Genomic DNA, 18,228 nt, shown 5'->3' on the forward strand with positions numbered 1-18,228 from the left:
CTCATCAATTACAAGCTTATGTTTTTACCAATAAAATTTTGTATGTTGACTGTCTCTCTAATGAGTTATCACTTGTTTATGCAAGGAAAAATCAGCGACTTTTCATAAAATACTTTAGCGTTTTGAATTGGCAAATACATAGTGAAAATCTTTATGAAAGCAGTGTTTTTTTACATGTGTTGCTGTAGTACAGATTAAGATACAGAAGAATAACAAGTGTTTGTAGAACATGTGATAACAGATTCCACTGTGGAGTACTGTTTGTAGCTTCTCGATATTTTCATTGCTCTAGAACATGTTGCTGTGACTTTATCTGAACTATTTAATTACTTGTACATTTTTCCAGGATTTCTAATGCTGCATTCCAAAAATCTGTAGTCTTTGCAAGGCACAAATATCTTTTCATGGAAGTGTCACAAAAGATAATTTTTTTTCCCCTTCAGTTCAATTACACAATTCCTATTACACAGAATTGCAGCTAATCCAGGAGGCATCACTTCAAAGGCTTTTTGAGACACAAGACTTGCTGTTGATCCTTTTTGAGCAAGCCGATAGTTTGCTTGTGGTATGCTGTCTTTTTTTTGTTTTATTTTTGCAGAGTCTAAATGGAGAAAGAGCAGCCTTTCTTTGTGGAAATGTATCAATCCCAAGTGAAGTAACATTCTATGATAAGGATAATAACACTAATAGTTAACTAGAGAGGAGGTAGATTTCTTTTGTAAAGTAACAAGAGGAGCTGACCCAGAATACTGTTAAATAACTGTGCTCGTCTTGATAAGCATCAGCTGTATTTGATAAGTTGATGAAAGGCAGTTATGTTTCCTAGTTTGGGAACTCTGCCATTGCAGAGGAACAAATGAATGTTACCTCTTTCAGCTTTTGGTAATACAGTGAGTCTGGACAACGTGATTCAAAAGACTCATGATTTGCACTTTGTGCTTCTACAAAAGACCATTTCTTTTTGCTTTCTCGCTATCAGCCACCTTATGATGTCTGAGTTTCCCTTGAAAGACAAAGGGATTTAGTCAGGTTTTTTTAGGAGGTAAGGAGGTCCCCCTCCACACATGCCCCTCAAAATTTGCATTTTTCAAGAAAACCATGTGCTGATTTCATTTATGATTGGCTGTGAGAACAATGTGCATTCACAAGCTTTTCTTTGACTGTGAAGCACTTCACAAAGTCTACTGTTCAGGTACTGGAGCATAAGTTTGTTGTAGAGTGCAAAAGATTTCAAGCTTTTTCTAATTTTAGTCTAAGTTTATTAAAACTGTGTGTAGATCAATTACTTGTTTGATCTGATTTCAGTAGATGTTCTCTATGAGCATTATTTAATTTGGATATCAATATGGTTGATGGGTTGTCACATACTGGGTTTCAGTCTTCTTGCTACTCAAAATACTTAATTTACTTTGCTTTTTTTTTTCGTTTTGGATCAGTGCTAAGGCCATTTTGAGCCTGTTGGTCTATTCATGCTGTGGGTTTGTGTGACTGACAGCAAAATTTTGCAGTGGAAGTGCTTGTTTCCTGTTGAATTGTTTTTTATTTTGGTTTTGTTTATGTATTAATTTTCTAGCAGTTAAGATAAAATCTTAGTTCCAAAACTTCTCTTTAAAGATGAAAGCAGCAGCCTTGTTCTATTAAGACAGTCACCATAGATGAACTTCTAATGGGTAATGAACTGGAAGTTGTTAATTCCAGTCAAAAGCAATACTGGGATGTTTTGCAGCAGAGTGGCTAATAAATGGTGACAGAAATGTTCTTTGAAAGCATTTTAGCTGGTGTAATTGAAAGGGATGTCACTCATCCTTGTAGAGTGTTACTCTTTGTCACTAAATTCTCACAAAAATAAATTTTAAAGTCACTGCATGTAGAAAGAAATGCCTGCAGGCTTTGAATCCCTTTTAAGAGCTGCAAATAAATCATGGCCAACACTTTATCACAGATGGATGGAATGTTCTTTAATGCTTGTTGAAAATATAGCATTTTAGCTATTTGCCTCAATCTAGTTCAGGACTACTAATGTTATAGTGTTGAGTAACTTCTTCAAGTTTTCCAACTGTGACTGTGGCTAGAAACTTCAGCATGCCTGTGTTTGCTGCCAGAACGTTTATAAATACATTTTGAAGTAGAAAGGATTCTAAAAATAAAAATTATACCCTTGGTACCTTGAAATTTTTTACAACATGGGCTAATTTGGGAAAATGAAACTCCTGTTTCACATCTTAAAGCTTTGTATTATTTCCTTTGCTAGAAGTTTACATTGTAAGTCGGTGGTGGAGTAATTGCCAGGTAGTCTAGTATTTTTAACATAATTGAGAGCTCGTGGTTTTTTAAAATGCTTTGAATAGCTATTTATTTGTCTATTCCCTCTTCTATTTTCCTTTTTCTTATGATAGTAGGGCTTCCTCCACATGCAGAACTTGTTTTGCTTTCTTTTCTTTTTTTCAGTCTCTTCAGAAATACGAAGTCTGATCTCTGCTTATGTTTTCAAATAAAAATACATTCCTGAAGATACCTTCTGTATTTTAAGCTTTCTCCTCTTTCCCCTACCTCCCTTTTCTTAGAAACATAGTTTGGTTGGGTTCTTCCTCATCCTATAGCAGTCATATAGTTCTTGCAGTACTGCATTTTCCTATCAGTGTATGAAAGGACTGCTTCAGATAGCTCAATTTATTTTCTTCCCCCTTTTAAAGCGTGCTTATTTCTGTTTTAATAATATTTCAATATTCCTTGAAGGTCTTGAATTTTCATTTCAAAATACACCTTAATTTTCCCAAGCTGTATTCCTCTATTTGTATATCAGAGTCTTAAAATCTTTTGGTTAGACTTTGCAGAGATTCATGTTTTCAAAAGGAGATTTATTTATGTGGTGTATTTCATGTCCTTGCCTATTCATAAAGCAGGTGTGAATTTCTGCTTCTGTTTTTTGTAAAGGTTTTTCTCTGCCTCATTTCAAAGGCTTTATATCTCATCTCAGAGACAGTCATGTAGGTATTAAAAATTCCACATGTTCACACCCAGTTCCTGCACTGTCTAAAGCTGTTATCAGATCACCTTACAGAGCAGTGAAGTCAGAGTTACACCGCCTTCCTCTTGGCAGTTCTGAGACCATCTTCTGAAATGAGTGCAGTCTGACTGTAAAGCTAAAATTCCACATAAATTTTGAACAAGTACTTGAGAAGTTATTCATGTTGTGACTGATTGATACATCAGTGGTAAGAGGGAGAACAGGGAAAATGTGGGCCCTTTCCAGAAGGAAACAGCAGACTTCATCATGCAGGATATGGAAAAGGCTGAGGTACTCTATTTTTTTGCCTCAGTCTTCACCGGCAAGGACTCTGGCCACACTGTGCAAGTCATAGATGGCAAAGGCAGAGGCTGGAAAAAGGAGGATATGCCCACTTTAGAAGAGCAGGTTTGAGACCACTTAACCTGAAAGTGCACAAGTCTGTGGGACTTGACAAGGTTGATCTGCAGTTCCTAAGGCAAGTGGCAGATGAAGTTGCAAAGCTGCTTTCCATCACATCTGAAAAGTCATGGCAGCCTAGTGAATTTCCCACTTCCTGGAAAAAGGGAAACATAACCCCCATTTTTAAAAAGGGAAAGAAAGGAAAGGAAAGGGAAAGGAAAGGGAAGAGAAGGAAAGGAAGGGAAAGGGAAAGGAAAAGGACCCAGGGGTGCTAGTTGATGAGAAGCTCAACATGAGCTAGCAATGTGAGTCTGGAAAGCCAACTGTATCTTGAGCTGCATAAAAAGAAGCATGGCCAGCAGGTCAAGGGAAGTGATTCTTCCCTCTACTCCACTCTTGTGAGACTCCACCTGGAGTACTATGTCCAGTACTGGAGCCCCCAACACAAGAAGGACATAAACCTCTGGGAGCAAGTCTAGAGGAGGGCCATGAAGATGATGAGAAGACTGGACCACCTCTCCTATAAAGACAAGCTGAGAGAGTTGGGGTTTTTCAGCCAGCAGAAGGGTCTAAGGAGGCCTTATAGTGGTCTTTCCAGTACCTGAAGGGGGCATATGGAAAATCTGGGGAGGGGCTTCATATAGTGATAGGACAAGGGATAATGGCTTTAAGCTAGAACACAGATTTAGTTTAGACATTAGTAAGAAATTCTTTAGTGTGAGGACGGTGAGACACTAAATGGGATGCTCAGGGAGGTTGTGGATGCCCCCTATCTGAAGTGTTCAAGGCCAGGTTGGATGGGGCCTTGAGCAACCTGCTGTAGTGGGAGGTGTCCCTGCCTATGCAGGGGGGTTGGAACTAGATGATGTTTAAGTCCCTTCCAACCCAAACCATTTTATGATTCTGTGATTTTACTGGTAAGATTCTTTCTGAGTTCTAAAATGAAAAAAATTATGCCACAATTTTGTTGATGTAGAGTTCTTATTTGTCCAGTATTCTCTAGTATTTTGATAAATACTCTGTAGGGAGGAACAGGTGGCATTCTCTTTGTCTTGAGGTCCTCTGAATAAGTTCTCTCTTGGTGCATCCTTGATGTGCCAGTGAATGAATGTGGCAAAGTATGAAGCACACTTAGGCTTAATGGTCAAAGAAAAAATTTAAAGTGAATGGTTTGTAACTGATGATGATTCTTTTTCTTCTGCATGAAGAGCTACTATCATAGTCTTAGAATGTGGCATACTTAAGACTTTCAAAGGTAGACTGTGGTCTCTGCAGTGGTTATTAGATACTACTTAAATAGATTGATGGGTTAGGGACCAATTGAAGTGTGTGTTTTGGGGGATGGAGAAAGAGATTTTCCCTTGCGTTGAAAGGCTTTTGTTTATAAGCCATCTTGAATTGTTGGGTGATGGGTTTCTATATTAGCACATTATTACACGTGAGATATATCACAGCCTATGGAGTGTAAGGTATCCATTATGGTAATGTGTGGTGCCCTGTTCACGTTGCTATTTGTTGGGGTTTGTTTGGTTTTGAGTTTTGTTTTTGTTTTGCTTTCTTCTTTTTTGCTGGGGGGGGGGCTGTGTTGTTTTGTTACTTCTTGTTTGTTTGTTTGTTTCTGTCTGTTTGTGTTTTTTCAAACTAATAGAAAAAGAAAGTGCACTGCACCAAGGTCAGTGTCTTCAGATCAACTGTACAAATGTTTTAAGCTAGTCCATTGTGGATGTGGCCTTATACTGTTTTGTTCTTATTTTTAGGATTCTCCTTTTACAAATGCAGGATTGGGGTCTAACCTAAACCTTCTGGGAGAGATAGAATGTGATGCCAGTATAATGGATGGAAAGTCCTTAAATTTTGGAGCAGTTGGAGCACTGAGTGGTATGTTAACTATGTATTATAAAGCAAACTACTGATTTAAGTGCAAAACTAATTTTTGTTCTTTTTATTATTTTTGAGGAGGCAAAATGGGGTTGTAAATACTGCCCTGTCTAAATAAATTCTGCTCTATTTAAAAATGAGGAAGGGATTCCTGTTCCCTGAAGTTCTGTTTTGTGTTAGTTGGCCTTGTGTAACACTGTTTCAGTAGTTTACTGATAATCCCTTGATGCCAAACAACTGTGTGATACTACACAGTATTCACAAAGGAAGTCCATTTGCCAAAATGAATTAGTGGAGTGATAACTTTAAAATAAAATGCAATTATTAAAAAAATAGATTACAAGCACTTTAATTGGGCTTTATATTTGTACTCTGTCTCCTCAGAAGAACTTACTGGTCAATAAGGTCAATTGATATTTTGTTATCTTAATTAAGTTGGTCAAATTAGGATCCAAAGGGACCAATGTTTCCTTTACAGTATCAGAAGGTTATGCAGGGTGCTAGCCTCCAAACTGAAGCCCTTCATGTCTCTTTGAGGATGGGCACACCTGCTAATCTATCAGGCTATTGGCTGGGGATATAACATTTCTGTATATTGTAGATTAATTTGCATATGGGACTTGCTTAACCTGAGAACTAATGTGCTTCTCTTTTTTTTTTTTTTTTTTTTTTAATATCTAGTTTTAGCTTTTTAAACCTAGGCAGTCCCAAGTAGGGATGTTGAGGTTTTGTCATAAGTACATTCAACAGCCTTAACTGTTACTAGTGAATAGCTTTTCTATCAGTATTTCAGGCTTTGTTTTTTATCCTAGAGTTCTAAACTATGGTAATAACTTCTTTGTGTAGATATAAATCTAATACAAATGGTAAAATAAAGTGTTTCAAGAGTTGTTTGTTACAAAATATATCCTTCTGGCCATGGGGAAGGAGGGAATGAGGGAGTGAAAGAAAGCTAAGGCTGAATCCTTCCTATAACCCCTGTTTTGGCCAGATAGACTCAAGTGAGAGCTCTTTCCATCTTGAAAAATTAATGCACATAAAACATCTTTGGCTTGTAGAATACCACAGATGTGATTTTAATTTTAGAGAGGAGGTCACCCCTAATATTGAAATATGATAGTTTTTCTTTTTTTATTATTTTTTTTTAATTTTTTTTTTTATTTTTCAAATGAGTGTGTGTGGATTAGAAGGCCTTGTCACCACTGTTAGGACATGTGAAGAAAAAACTGAAAAAGTTGTTCCTGCTATGCTACATGGAAAAAATATTTTAATGTTTTGTTCCCATTTTTTGCTAATTCTTCTTTTCAGGAATCAAGAATCCAGTTTCAGTTGCAAATAGATTATTGTATGAAGGGCAGAAGGGAAAACTCTCTGCTGGCAGAATTCCACCCTGGTAATTGCTTTGTTCTTCGTTGACTTTGCTTTAGCCTTTTGTCTTTACTGCATGCAATATCTGAAGGTTGTGTCTTATCCCAAGAAGGGTGGTGCTGTTTTACTTACCAGTGATAGTGTTCCTTTAAAATGATAAGCTTTGCTCTCTGATCATGAAACATCTTGCACACTTGATGAAGCTGTGGGTAGGATGAAGTATTGTGAATAGAAGACAACATTTTGTGAAAATTTGTGTGTATGTGTATATTTCCATTTACATGATAATGAATTCTTTTGTTACTGTAGCATTTTGAAAAGTCCCTAATTACATCAAGATTAAAATGAAATTCTACTGCCTTTGCCTCTCTCCGCCTTTAAAAAAAGGCAACATAGTTTTTAACATGTGTATAAAACATTCCTACTTTGCTTCCCTTGTGGCTTTATTTTGTAGTTCTGGTGTGGAAATGTATTTAGTAACTGCCTCTTATCTTAGCCAAAGCGTGAAGTTATTTTAAAACTAGATTTAATAGCAGTTACAGCAACAATGAGTACATGCACTTCTTTATTGAAGTATGGGTATAATACTTAGCTGGAGGAGTTAAATATTAAATGCATAACAGTTTCAAACATTGTTGCATCATTTTGGAAAGAATCAAAGATGTGTTGGAGCTGATTGCTTATTTTCAGTAGCAATTTAAACTGACAAATAAAGAACTTGAATGATGCATTCATATTAATTGACTGTTGTCCTCAGTTGTACCTGTTGCAGAAATTTACTATTTGCTAACTAATGCACTGCAACACTCATATTTACAGACATATTAAGTGAAATGTTCTTACTAGTTTAAAATGTGCATATTTTGATTAATAGATTTTCTTGTCCTTACTGCATTATTCTTTTTCTATAAAATTATCCGAATAGCCTGTATCTGGGTAGTATAATACACCAATTTAAACAGAGAGGAAATTTCAGTGTTGCGTCATGCTGCAAAAGGAATGTCTTTGATAAAAGAAGCCACCTTGAAGCCAAACCATTAGCAATCAGATTTTGCATTTAAAAATCTTCTTTAAAGAGGAAAGAAAAAAGTAACTGTAGTGATTTTTTCAAAGGAGAATTTTGCTAAAGAAAAGGAACTTGAATTTCAATTACTATTGGTAGCTTATTGCTTCTGATGTCTAGAGAAAGTAGATTTTCACTGATTTGATTTACAGAGCATGTCAAATGAAGTAGGTTTTTTTGGTGATGCAGAACTACTACTGAAGTATTAGTCTACAAGTCATAATAATGAGGTATTATCTACAAAGACGAGCACTTATGATTTAGTGTTTTTTGTATCATCACAGTTTGTTTTCTCCAATCACTGTAAGGAAGAGTACTTGGGCATTTTAGCATGTTTGTGGTATCTTCATGACATAATTTATACTGCTATTATTTTAAAAATAAATGAATGGAAAAAACTGTATTCCCTTGCCCTAAAAGGGCAAGACATAGACACTGTGCAAGGTCTTGGCTACCAGGTGCTTTTGAAGATGGGAGCTCAAACTCTCAGGACAAGAACTGGGAGTGTCTTTGGATCCAACATATACAGTTTACTGTGAAAATGCTGTGAACCTGAGTTACCTAAAACATATTTTAATTTCTTTTTCCACTCTATATTTCAACCATGTATTTTATTAGAGCAAATTAGTTACCATGGGAGCAATCTATACTAATAGGATATGATTACTTGTACTTTAGACTTCCTTTGGTAGACACTCCTGTAAATAAAGGGTATCCCAAGTCTAGAATGATAGGTCTTACGTTATTTGTAGGTGATGACTATGGACAATTTAATTCCTTGCCTTTCAGGTTTAGCATGGTACATTATTGGTTTGGGGATGAACTATATTTCTGCACAAGATGGGCATATATAAGTATCTAATATGTATAATAGTCAAATTACCAGAGAGCAACTGTGTTTTGGTATTCCTACCAAGTGTCAGAATTTTTTACTTGTGAAGATATTTAAGTTTAATCTTGTTTCTCATGGACAAATAGTGTGTTGGGGCATTTTCCAGACACTGGTTAGCTTATGAATCTGTCTTGTTAAAGAAACCTAGTGGAAGAGACTGTTTCTGTAGCATAATATAAGCTAAGCTTTTCTGTCCAGAATGTCTGGCACACAACCACACAAGGAAAATTCAGGAACTGTGAGGTTAGGAAAGTGGCATTATGGATATTCTTGTCTGTAGAGAACACGTGGAGGAAGTTAGTTTGGCCTTTTTACCTCTGTTCAGCACCTGTTTTATAGTTACAGTTCAAAACAGATTCAAAGTGGTACATTTCTAATTTTCAGTAGAAGAAATTCCCCTGACTGTGGGAATTTAATCTGAAAAGTTAAGCTTATTGGGAAGGAGTGATGGAGTGTTGTAACTTCTGTGTCTGGTTTGCTGTAAGTTGCTCTGTAGACTGTGTCACTCTGGATCAGTATCTTGTCCTCTTGTGTAAAATACAGAATCCCATTATCCAAATTAAAATCTAAGACGTTTAAAAGAGAGAGCCCCTGAATGCATGAGTGCATTTTCTGAAACTTCTAACATTCTTACATATTCCTGTCATATTTTATTCAGCTTGATGTTCCCAGGATTTTCTCTGCCTCTGTGCAAGACAAGAAAACACTGAACCTGTAAATGTTGCATAATATCACATAAGATCAGATATTCTTGTTCATAGTATAGCTTTACAAACGAAAGCGCTATTAAAATTGCAGTTATATATTATATGATTTTTTTGGACATAGTCTTCAATCACAGAATAGTAGATCAGTTTTGTAGGAATAAGTTTGATTTTTTTTCTGTGTCTTATGCTGAAACCTTGATCTTCTGAAGGGAAAAGGCTTATTTACATCTGTTTGCTGTTAACTGTAGATACGCATGAATTGCAGGATGGTACAAATACACTTCAGTGTCTCCTTTCTTAGGACTCCTTAGTACTACTGATCTCTAAGTTTGTCTGTATCACTTTATCACTAGTAATAGTAACCCGTATGGGAAAGAATCCCATATTAGGGTTGTCTTTTTTTCCCCTTTGGGTATACAGGAATTCGTAATGGCTTCACAGTTTTACTGTAGGCAGGATATGTACTTGGGTTAGCTTGTAGGGCAGTGCATAGTCAAGAAAGTGCCGGGAGTGAAGATTTACACCACCTTTTATCTCTCTTCTCTGTGTCTTTGTAACAATTTCTTCTGCGTAACTGTAGTTTCAAAGTGATTGCTGAATTTTATAATAAAGGTTACGTAGTGAGTTTGTTACCTTTAGGTTCACCTTGACCATCTTTAATGAACCCAACCTTTCTCTGCCACTTCTGTTTAGCTTGGTGTGGCCTGCCTCTGTAAAGCCCACATTATATGGTCCTGGTTGGAGCAAATAGCACCAGGATAATGACATTCCTGGAAAAAAAAAATGCACCAAACGACCATATTTAGGGACTTTTACTTGCATTTGCCGTTAACATAGTGTAATTTGCCTTGAACTGGAAGAGGGCATCTAAGCATTGGCTTCTTGCTGGGAGGATGTTTCTAATTCTGTGTTCTGGGCCTGTAGCAAGTACATAATACACTTCATTTGATGTATTTGCAAGAAAGATCTTTTTATCTTGTGGAACAAGCATTTGGAATAGCAGAGCAGCAATTCATTCATCCTTTGTTTTGGGATTTTTTCCCCTCTTTGGAAAATTATATTTTGACTTAGCCTGGAGGCTTTTGAAACTTGGTGGGATTTTGGCTGCTTTCTATAGCCCCCTGGCTTTATTCCCTATTTTCCCTCTCCCAGTAAATCAAGCTCAGTGGTAGCTGTTTAGAGGACATTTTGTTTTTATGTTAGTTTAGAGTATTGTCCTGTTCATTCTTGCCCGCTTGCAGTTTTTCTGCATGCCGACGTGGATGATTCTCATGGCAACTCAAGCAGTTTCCCAGTGCCAGACTGCTGCTTTCCCACCCTCTTGCCACCCTCTCATCTGTGGCTGGAATGTTTGCGTGTGTGGCTGTGTGCTGAACTGAATCACAGGACTTGATTTTTAGGATGGCATAAAGACTGTTTAGTCTTGCTTAGTTCTTGCTTATTTACTACCTGCAGAACCAAATTCATGCTCTGTATCCTGTAGAAGTCTCTTAGCAATCAATCCTGTATCAGCTTACAAGAAATGCAGTAGAGGTAGCACAGACAACAAAGCACTGAGATCCTGATTCGTTTTTTATTTATTTGTTTATTTTAACTATTCTCTCATTATGCTGTCTTTTCAAGACATCTAAACTGAACAGTTTAAAAAAGGTGGATGATCTCTGTGGTATTATTATTATATAATTTTATGTCGGCAATTGTCCACTTCAACTAACTTAGCAATTTTGGGGGACCAGAACTAAAAAATACTTTGTGCCCATCTTACAGGAGGGAGGAATGTAGGAATTAAGGACCCAAGCGTGACCAAAGTCAAAGTCACATCAATTGAATTCTCAGACATTCCTCGGTGCATTTTTGCACTCTTTATAAATACTAGTGACTATTTTTTGGTTTTAAGTATTAAAAAAGCAAGTGTGATATTGCTTGTAAAACGCAGTGTTTCAGACTTATCTGTGCTATTCACATTCTATATGTAAAAACTCAGTATTTAAACTTGATACTTCCTCCACCTACCCTTCCTCTCTGTGTAAATTGTTTTATTGAACAGGAAGTGTTTGTAAACTTCCTGAAAATATATTGTTGATAAAAAAAAATTCATTTAAAGACCAAAAACCTTCTTTCAGTCAGTGGAGAACGTTTGTTTACAGTTTGCATTTCTCTCCTACGTTAGTGGAAGTGACAAATTGTTTCTTGAGTACTAGCTTACCTAATAGGAGGTGCTCGAGTTCTCCCAAAGTACCCAGTAACTTATGCTACAATATCTTGCAACATTAACTTTGTCTGGAGCTGCACTAACAATGGTAAGAAGTATGTATTTAAAAATTCAAGTTCTTATCTACATAAACTTTTTTTGGAGACTTTTGCAAGGCAGGACTGACATACCTCTTCTATTGTTTAAGTCATAAAGAGGATAAGGAGTACCACCTCAAAATGCTACACCCTGAAATCTGTCAAGAATACACTGTCAAGAACACTTACAGCAGCATTAGAACCAACATGTTTCCCATATCAATACATTTCTCAGAAACTGTAGTACCGTGTGGCCCCAGGGACTTCATCACAGCTGATCTAACTTTAGCTTCATATTAATAATTCTGGTGTGTCTGTAAAACCTTTTGAAATTGCTGGAAATCCTTAGTCTTTACTTCTGATGACCACTAGGTGGTTGTTTCATTGCTACTTCAAAAGGGAGAGATGAAGTTAAAAGTGGAAATAGTGGTTCTTTCTTTACTTTGTTGCTGTTGTTGGTATTGATGTGCAGCAGCTTTCTGAAAATGTGTGATTTCCAGCTACTATGCTCCCATTTTCAGGGAAATAAATTAATTTGTTTAAGGGGAAACAGCACAGGTAACCAGGCCTTACCCTCCACCCCCTGCCCAACACAAAGTTACAGTGTCACAGTAGTGTGTTCTGTCTCACCACTGTAGAATGTTCAGTAATGACTAGAAAACAACTTCTCAAATTCCATGAGATAGACCTTTATCCTTCTAAATAGGCTTGTGTTGTACTTCTCAAAGGACTTATTCATATTCCTGTGGCATTGACTGAGTTTACTGGAAATACCTCACCATTCTCACCTCATTCATCCCATGTTGTTGGTCTTCAGGATCCTACTAATTTGCTATAGAGAGCAAGACTCTGGACAGATTTGTCCTGTTCTAGATGCAATTAAAAGCTGGTGCTATTTGGTAATTAATTCCCAGTTTAATAGCACATGTTTTTATCCAATACTAAACTTAATGTCAGAGCTGCATAGTCTTTTTAATTACATAAGATTGACAAATGTAATTGTAGCTGACAGTTCTGTGAAATGTAGGCAGCAAACAATTTTGAAATGACCAAACCAAATAGAAAACATAATTGCAAGAAAAGGGGGATTTGTTATATGGTTTTGTTTAAACTCCCTCTTCTGTGTCTCCTAGCTTTTTAGTTGGTGAAGGAGCTTACAGATGGGCAGTTGATCACGGGATACCAGCATGTCCTCCAGGTATCATGGCTACAAGTGAGTAAACTGGTGGTGTCAGTAGGAAGAACAGGACAGAGTAATTGTAAATAGTGCCTCATATTTTGAGGTGTACATCACTTCATTGTTCTTAACATTCAACTAGCTTGTGGTATTTTGGTATATAAGGTTGGTTTACATTTACTAATATTCTATTAAGTATCTAAATAGAAAAAAATTTCAACTATTAATTCATCTGCATTTTAGCAATATCTAATTCAAATGAATTTGTGATTATAGGATTAAATTCAATTTTTTACCAAGACTCTTTAACAATTCAGTCCTGCAAGTCCTCAGTTGTGGTCTATCTTGGATTCTAAAAGCACCAACTAGCTACAGAACTAAATTTAGCAGGTGCCACTTTGAATCATAGATTCTGCAGTTACATCCAGCTACTCTTGACTAAACAGGGTGTCAATTTAATTTACCTTTTTTTTTTTCCTTTGTAATCTAGGTAGACTTTGCTTCCTCTAATACCACAGGAAATATGACCCAGAATATGGACTTGGATTATACTGTATACTGATAGTAGTCAGGTTTCTTACAAAACCATTCTTTCTTGAAATAAGTGATGTTATATTTATACACCATATATAAACTAAAAGTTAGTGCACTTAACCATGGAAAGGAGAATGTGATTCTTCTTCCTTCTGTTCTTCAGTCCCCATCCCCTTTAGAACAGGCCGTTACTACTCATCTGTAGTTTGCTATAGGTGAAAGTACACCCTACATTTCTTACTGAAGTTATGCAGAAAACCAATCAGAGCCTAAAGAAGAACACAAAAGACTTCAGAGTGTTTCTTTAATTTACAGCAAACAGCATTACTGCATCAAATATATGAGTAGTTCCTAAACCATAGGTTGAAACCCAGGGCTCCTATGGAGGCTTTTATTTGGTCTAGTTTCAAACATAGATAAATATCCAGAAATTGCAGTTCAAAATTGCTAATATTTAATGCTTAAATGTAACTTCTGAAATCGTGGCATCATTTTACTTGATCATGCAATTTTCATACATACTCATGATACATTCCATTTTGAACAGGAAGTTTTGGTTTATAACTCCACATGACTGAAAGTTTTGCCCCATCCATCTGCTGTTGAAAACAGTATTTGCAGAACAAGTTTTGGGTTCCGTTAAGCAATACTCCTTTATTTCTGAGACTGTAGAAAGAATAAAATATTTAAAGGTTAGGGATTTTTTAAGTTGTTTTTAAATAAAAATAGTTGCTACTTATATGTATAGGAGATACTCCAGAAGGAAGGTTTCTTGACTAATTCTGTTTGTGTGCACAGAAGTTTCCATTGTCTTTAGTACCAGCATGATTCTGTTGTGACAGAAATTATTAGATTGCAAAATTAATTGCCAGATGACATCTTCCTGGGGAAAATGAACCCTGGTCAGAGTAAATCTAAGTGTCATGATTTAATAATGAAGATAACCACTGCTAGTTTGGTTTACCTAAGCTAGACTATGAATCTACGTTGGAGAGAAACATCAGAAGAATTATCCCAGCCACCATATTTTCTCAAACTTACTCCAAAACACCAGTGATTCCTTTTCCTTCCTCAGTACCTTCAGCATACTTCTACTTAGCAGAACAATTTGCGTTAAAATAATTAAAGCAACCAGGACTGGAAAATTAATCCTATTGCAAAGTCAATGCAGAAATGCCATTTGCTGTTGCAATGTCAGGGGGAAAAAATACTGTTATTAAAGTTACATCTCCCCACACCCTGTACTTTCACTCAGGTTTATGCATACTGAGGCATACAAGTGTATGATTATGTGCTTGAGCTGTTGCTCAGGGTGGACCTGCTCTAGGAATGAAATGGTGCTGTGAAATAGGCTGTGAATCTTAAGAGTTGAGTGTAGACTGTGTGAATGTTTTGCTGGCAGAATAATTTGAAATTAGGGTAATTGAAAATAATAATTCAGATGTGCTGAAAAAATTAGTAGCAGAGTCTGAGATTCGGTCAGATATTCTTTGTAATACTGAGCAGATTACCTAAAACTGAATTCTTTACAGCTGTTCTCTAATCCTCTTGCTTGACCTTGGTATAAATTATAGTCTCTGTCTAAGGGGATTAACAGAAAGGAGGTATTTGGTTATTACAGTCCTGTGCTTCAGTTTTCTTTCCAAAAAACAAGTGGGGTGGATGGCAGTGTCTGCTATTTAAATGCCTAAAATGGATCTGTAGGAAAATAATACTAGCTTATGTTAAGACTGCATTACTTGCCATTCCAAGAGGGATCTGTGAGAACATTGCTTTAGCAACTTAAAGTTATCTTTTTTTCCTAAGACTTGAGTACACTTAAGTTTGCAGTATAATTATCTGGTTTTTTTCTCTAAAAAGCCAACACAGCAACAAGAAAGGGCAAACAAAAATCTGAAAAATCGGTTCCAGATAATGTTAGGCTGATTTCTATTACCAGTCCTTAGCAAAGTTAGTCTTGTAATGTGTAGACTTATAGTCAGTGAGGCTGGAAAGTAACCATTAACATGTTGTGTGAGAAAATGACATTGTAATAGCTGAAAAGAAATTGGAAACTGTCTCACAAGTAACAGAAAACCAGAATAATTTTTTCTGGTGTTACCAGTGGAGGTAAAGTTAGATGTGCTTAAGAGACAGTTAAAGGGAATGTTGTTTCCAAGCAACCACAAAAGATCTCATCTGAAGGTAGCTATTGCCTTAAATAATGTAACATACTTCAGAAATAGAGGAGACTTTTCCTTATGCTTGCTACAATTGCTGTGGTAGAGTTTGCATGGAAAGTTGGGGGTAAATTAACTTGAAATTATGTGACTGTTGAATAGCTCTGTAACATGAAGAGTTGAAGTAATTGCCAAACATCAGGAAACGATGTTTAAGAACTTAGTTGCAAAAAACCAAACCTAACCCCTCAAAACCCCTAATCCAAATCTTAGACACGTACTTGCAATAAATACTAGCAGGGAGAACTAGGTGCATATGTTTTGGCTTCTCTATGCTGCACGTGGAAAATATATTCTTGAAGTCACATTATTCTGTCTCCTTTCTCCCAGGCCTGAGAGGGGAAGAGTCATGCTATACTTGCTGTAAGGCTGGGGGATTGTGTGGTTGGTTTTGCATGGATGGAGCTCCCTGTATGATCAGTACAAAGAAAGTCGCAGGATCAGCTTTGTGGTCGCATTCCATAATTCTCTCATAACTTCAAAAGTATCTAAGCATCAAACTGAAATGATGTTTTAAACCCTGTTACTTGTTGAACTACATCAAGGTTACATCAAGGCTCACCTGCTTTATCTTCTTTGGTTTGCCAAGAGTATAAGGAAGTGGGATTTCTACCATTTGTAGAAATCTGGTGGCTTTCCAGTATAGTGGGTGGATGAATTTATTTTTTAAAAAAAAAAACAAACCACCAGAAATGTGATCTGCCTGTATTGCCTACAGTCTGCAAGAAAGCTGAATTTATTAATTCCTGCCGATACTGTAGCTTAATTCCTGCCAGTGCTACAGCCCATACTAGCTTCTGGTACATATTTTTTACACTGTGCTTGAGAGACTGCTTTAACAATGTGATCAAAATATTAAGAATGTAATTACTGTTCAGAAATCAGGGTTTGATGTATCTTGCAGCCTTTACAAATGTTAAAAATGTACTTTAAACAGGCAATGTAAATTTGAGGTACATTTTAACTGTCAATACCTCTGCTTAGTAATAAATAACTGGAACACTTTAATCTGCATTTTACAGTTCAGCTTATAGTAGATGCAAAGTAGCTGATTTGATAAAGATATTGTGGTGCAAAATAGCATATTAGAATTATTTACAATGCTAAGTCTTCAAAGGGAAAGAGAAGGAAGGTAACTATTCATGCAGTAAGCTTGGACCTCTAACTCCAGCAGTGTGGAAGTGACCATAAATACTTCTCTAAGTTGTATTATTTAAGACCAGTGTAGCTGCTGTGTATTCACATAGCTTGATAACTGGAATTCAAGAGGAGATAAAAATGATTCTTAAGAAAGAATGTAAGAAGAGAGCAAACATATATTTCCCTTCCCCTATCTGACACTAAATTCCCAAGTTGTGACTCGTTCATGTATACATGGACCTAATTGGTGGCATGTCTACCATGAAATTTTGTTTCCTCTTGAGCCCATATTGATTTCTAGCATCTAGAAAAGCCTGTAAAAATGTGGGCTGTTTGAAGAACTACCTCTTTTTCATTATTCTGAGACTTGCCAAAATAAATCTGCTGTTTTACTCTTATGTCGCTACTCAGAATTCTTCAGCCAAGTTCTCCTATTACCTTGAATGACTTAGTGTCATCAGTAAAAACACATCTTGTTGAACAGAGTAAGTGCTACTGTAGGTTGGGTTTCTATTCTCTGTGTGACAGGCCATTTGTTTACTTGTACTTTGATTTAGATTTTTAACTAGTTTTGTGTATGCAAGGAAATTACCTTTTATGACTGCTTGGGTTCTTTAATATTAATGATGAGCTTTTTCTAGATAAGTATCATGCAGGTTGTCATACTTCTAGTGACACCACATGTCTCCTTGTCCACCAGTACTGGCTTCCTAGTCTGCCTCTCCTCCAAACCTCACCTCCCTCTCAGTTATCCCCTCCACTTCACTATTACTGCATTAAGAGGAACATTGGTCATGTTGCTGGAACTGTGCTGTGAGGCTCAGGTAGTAGCTTGGGGCAGTGGCCCTAGACCATGCTTTGTTCCTTTAGGATGAGAATGAAAGAGATACGGAGAAAAACTCAAGCATTTGGGGGGTTTGATTAGGAAGCTTGGTTAATGTGAATACATGTATGGCTTAAGGAAACTAAGGGGTATCTCAGGTAGAAGATCCTTGTCTTTTAACAGTTTAAGGTGCTGCCACTGTTCTGTAATATATAAATTAAATGAGCTCTCTTAAGTGCTCATTTTTTGTGTTTTCTCACTGGCAATAAAAAAATATATATATAAATAAAGGGAAAAAAAGTAAAAAGGCCAGACATAATGTAAGTCCTCCCTGGAACTTGGCATCATATTGTAGGTTCAGTTGCAGTTCTGAAATAGAACAGTTAAGTGCAGCCAATAGAATTGCTATAAGTTAAAGTTGGACCTAAGTAGACAGAAGATGCTTTGAATGAAAATCAAGGGAGCAGGAAAGGCTGGTTGATGGAAAAAAAAGATATATCTTCCAGGAATAACTAGGAAAAGGTATGTCCAGTAACAGTTTACTGTGAGTTCTTGTTATAAACAGATCTATATAGTGGTGCTCACAGAAAAAATAGGTTATTTTTTTATATGCTTTTGATGCTGACTATGAGGTTTTATTTGTTTGTTTGGATTTATTGTTGGTTTTTCTTTTTCATGCTGTCTCTGTGAAAGTATGGCAACATGGAAAGTAGCACTGGTAGTATTTGG

At 36.5% G+C, this 18,228-nt stretch overlaps 1 protein-coding gene across 1 annotated transcript in view; it reads left to right on the forward strand.

The window, feature by feature from the left end:
- TASP1 (taspase 1) overlaps positions 1–18,228 on the forward strand; it is an 85,714-nt gene that overhangs the window by 12,371 nt on the left and 55,115 nt on the right. The window contains exons 5-7 of the mRNA XM_030448558.1: positions 5,167–5,287; positions 6,596–6,680; positions 12,740–12,819. Of these exons, the coding sequence (XP_030304418.1) occupies positions 5,167–5,287; positions 6,596–6,680; positions 12,740–12,819 (286 nt within the window). The remainder of the gene's footprint in view (positions 1–5,166; positions 5,288–6,595; positions 6,681–12,739; positions 12,820–18,228) is intronic.

Source organism: Calypte anna, chromosome 3 (assembly GCF_003957555.1).
Source record: "Calypte anna isolate BGI_N300 chromosome 3, bCalAnn1_v1.p, whole genome shotgun sequence".
In the NCBI taxonomy this organism is placed as follows: Eukaryota; Metazoa; Chordata; class Aves; order Apodiformes; family Trochilidae; genus Calypte; species Calypte anna.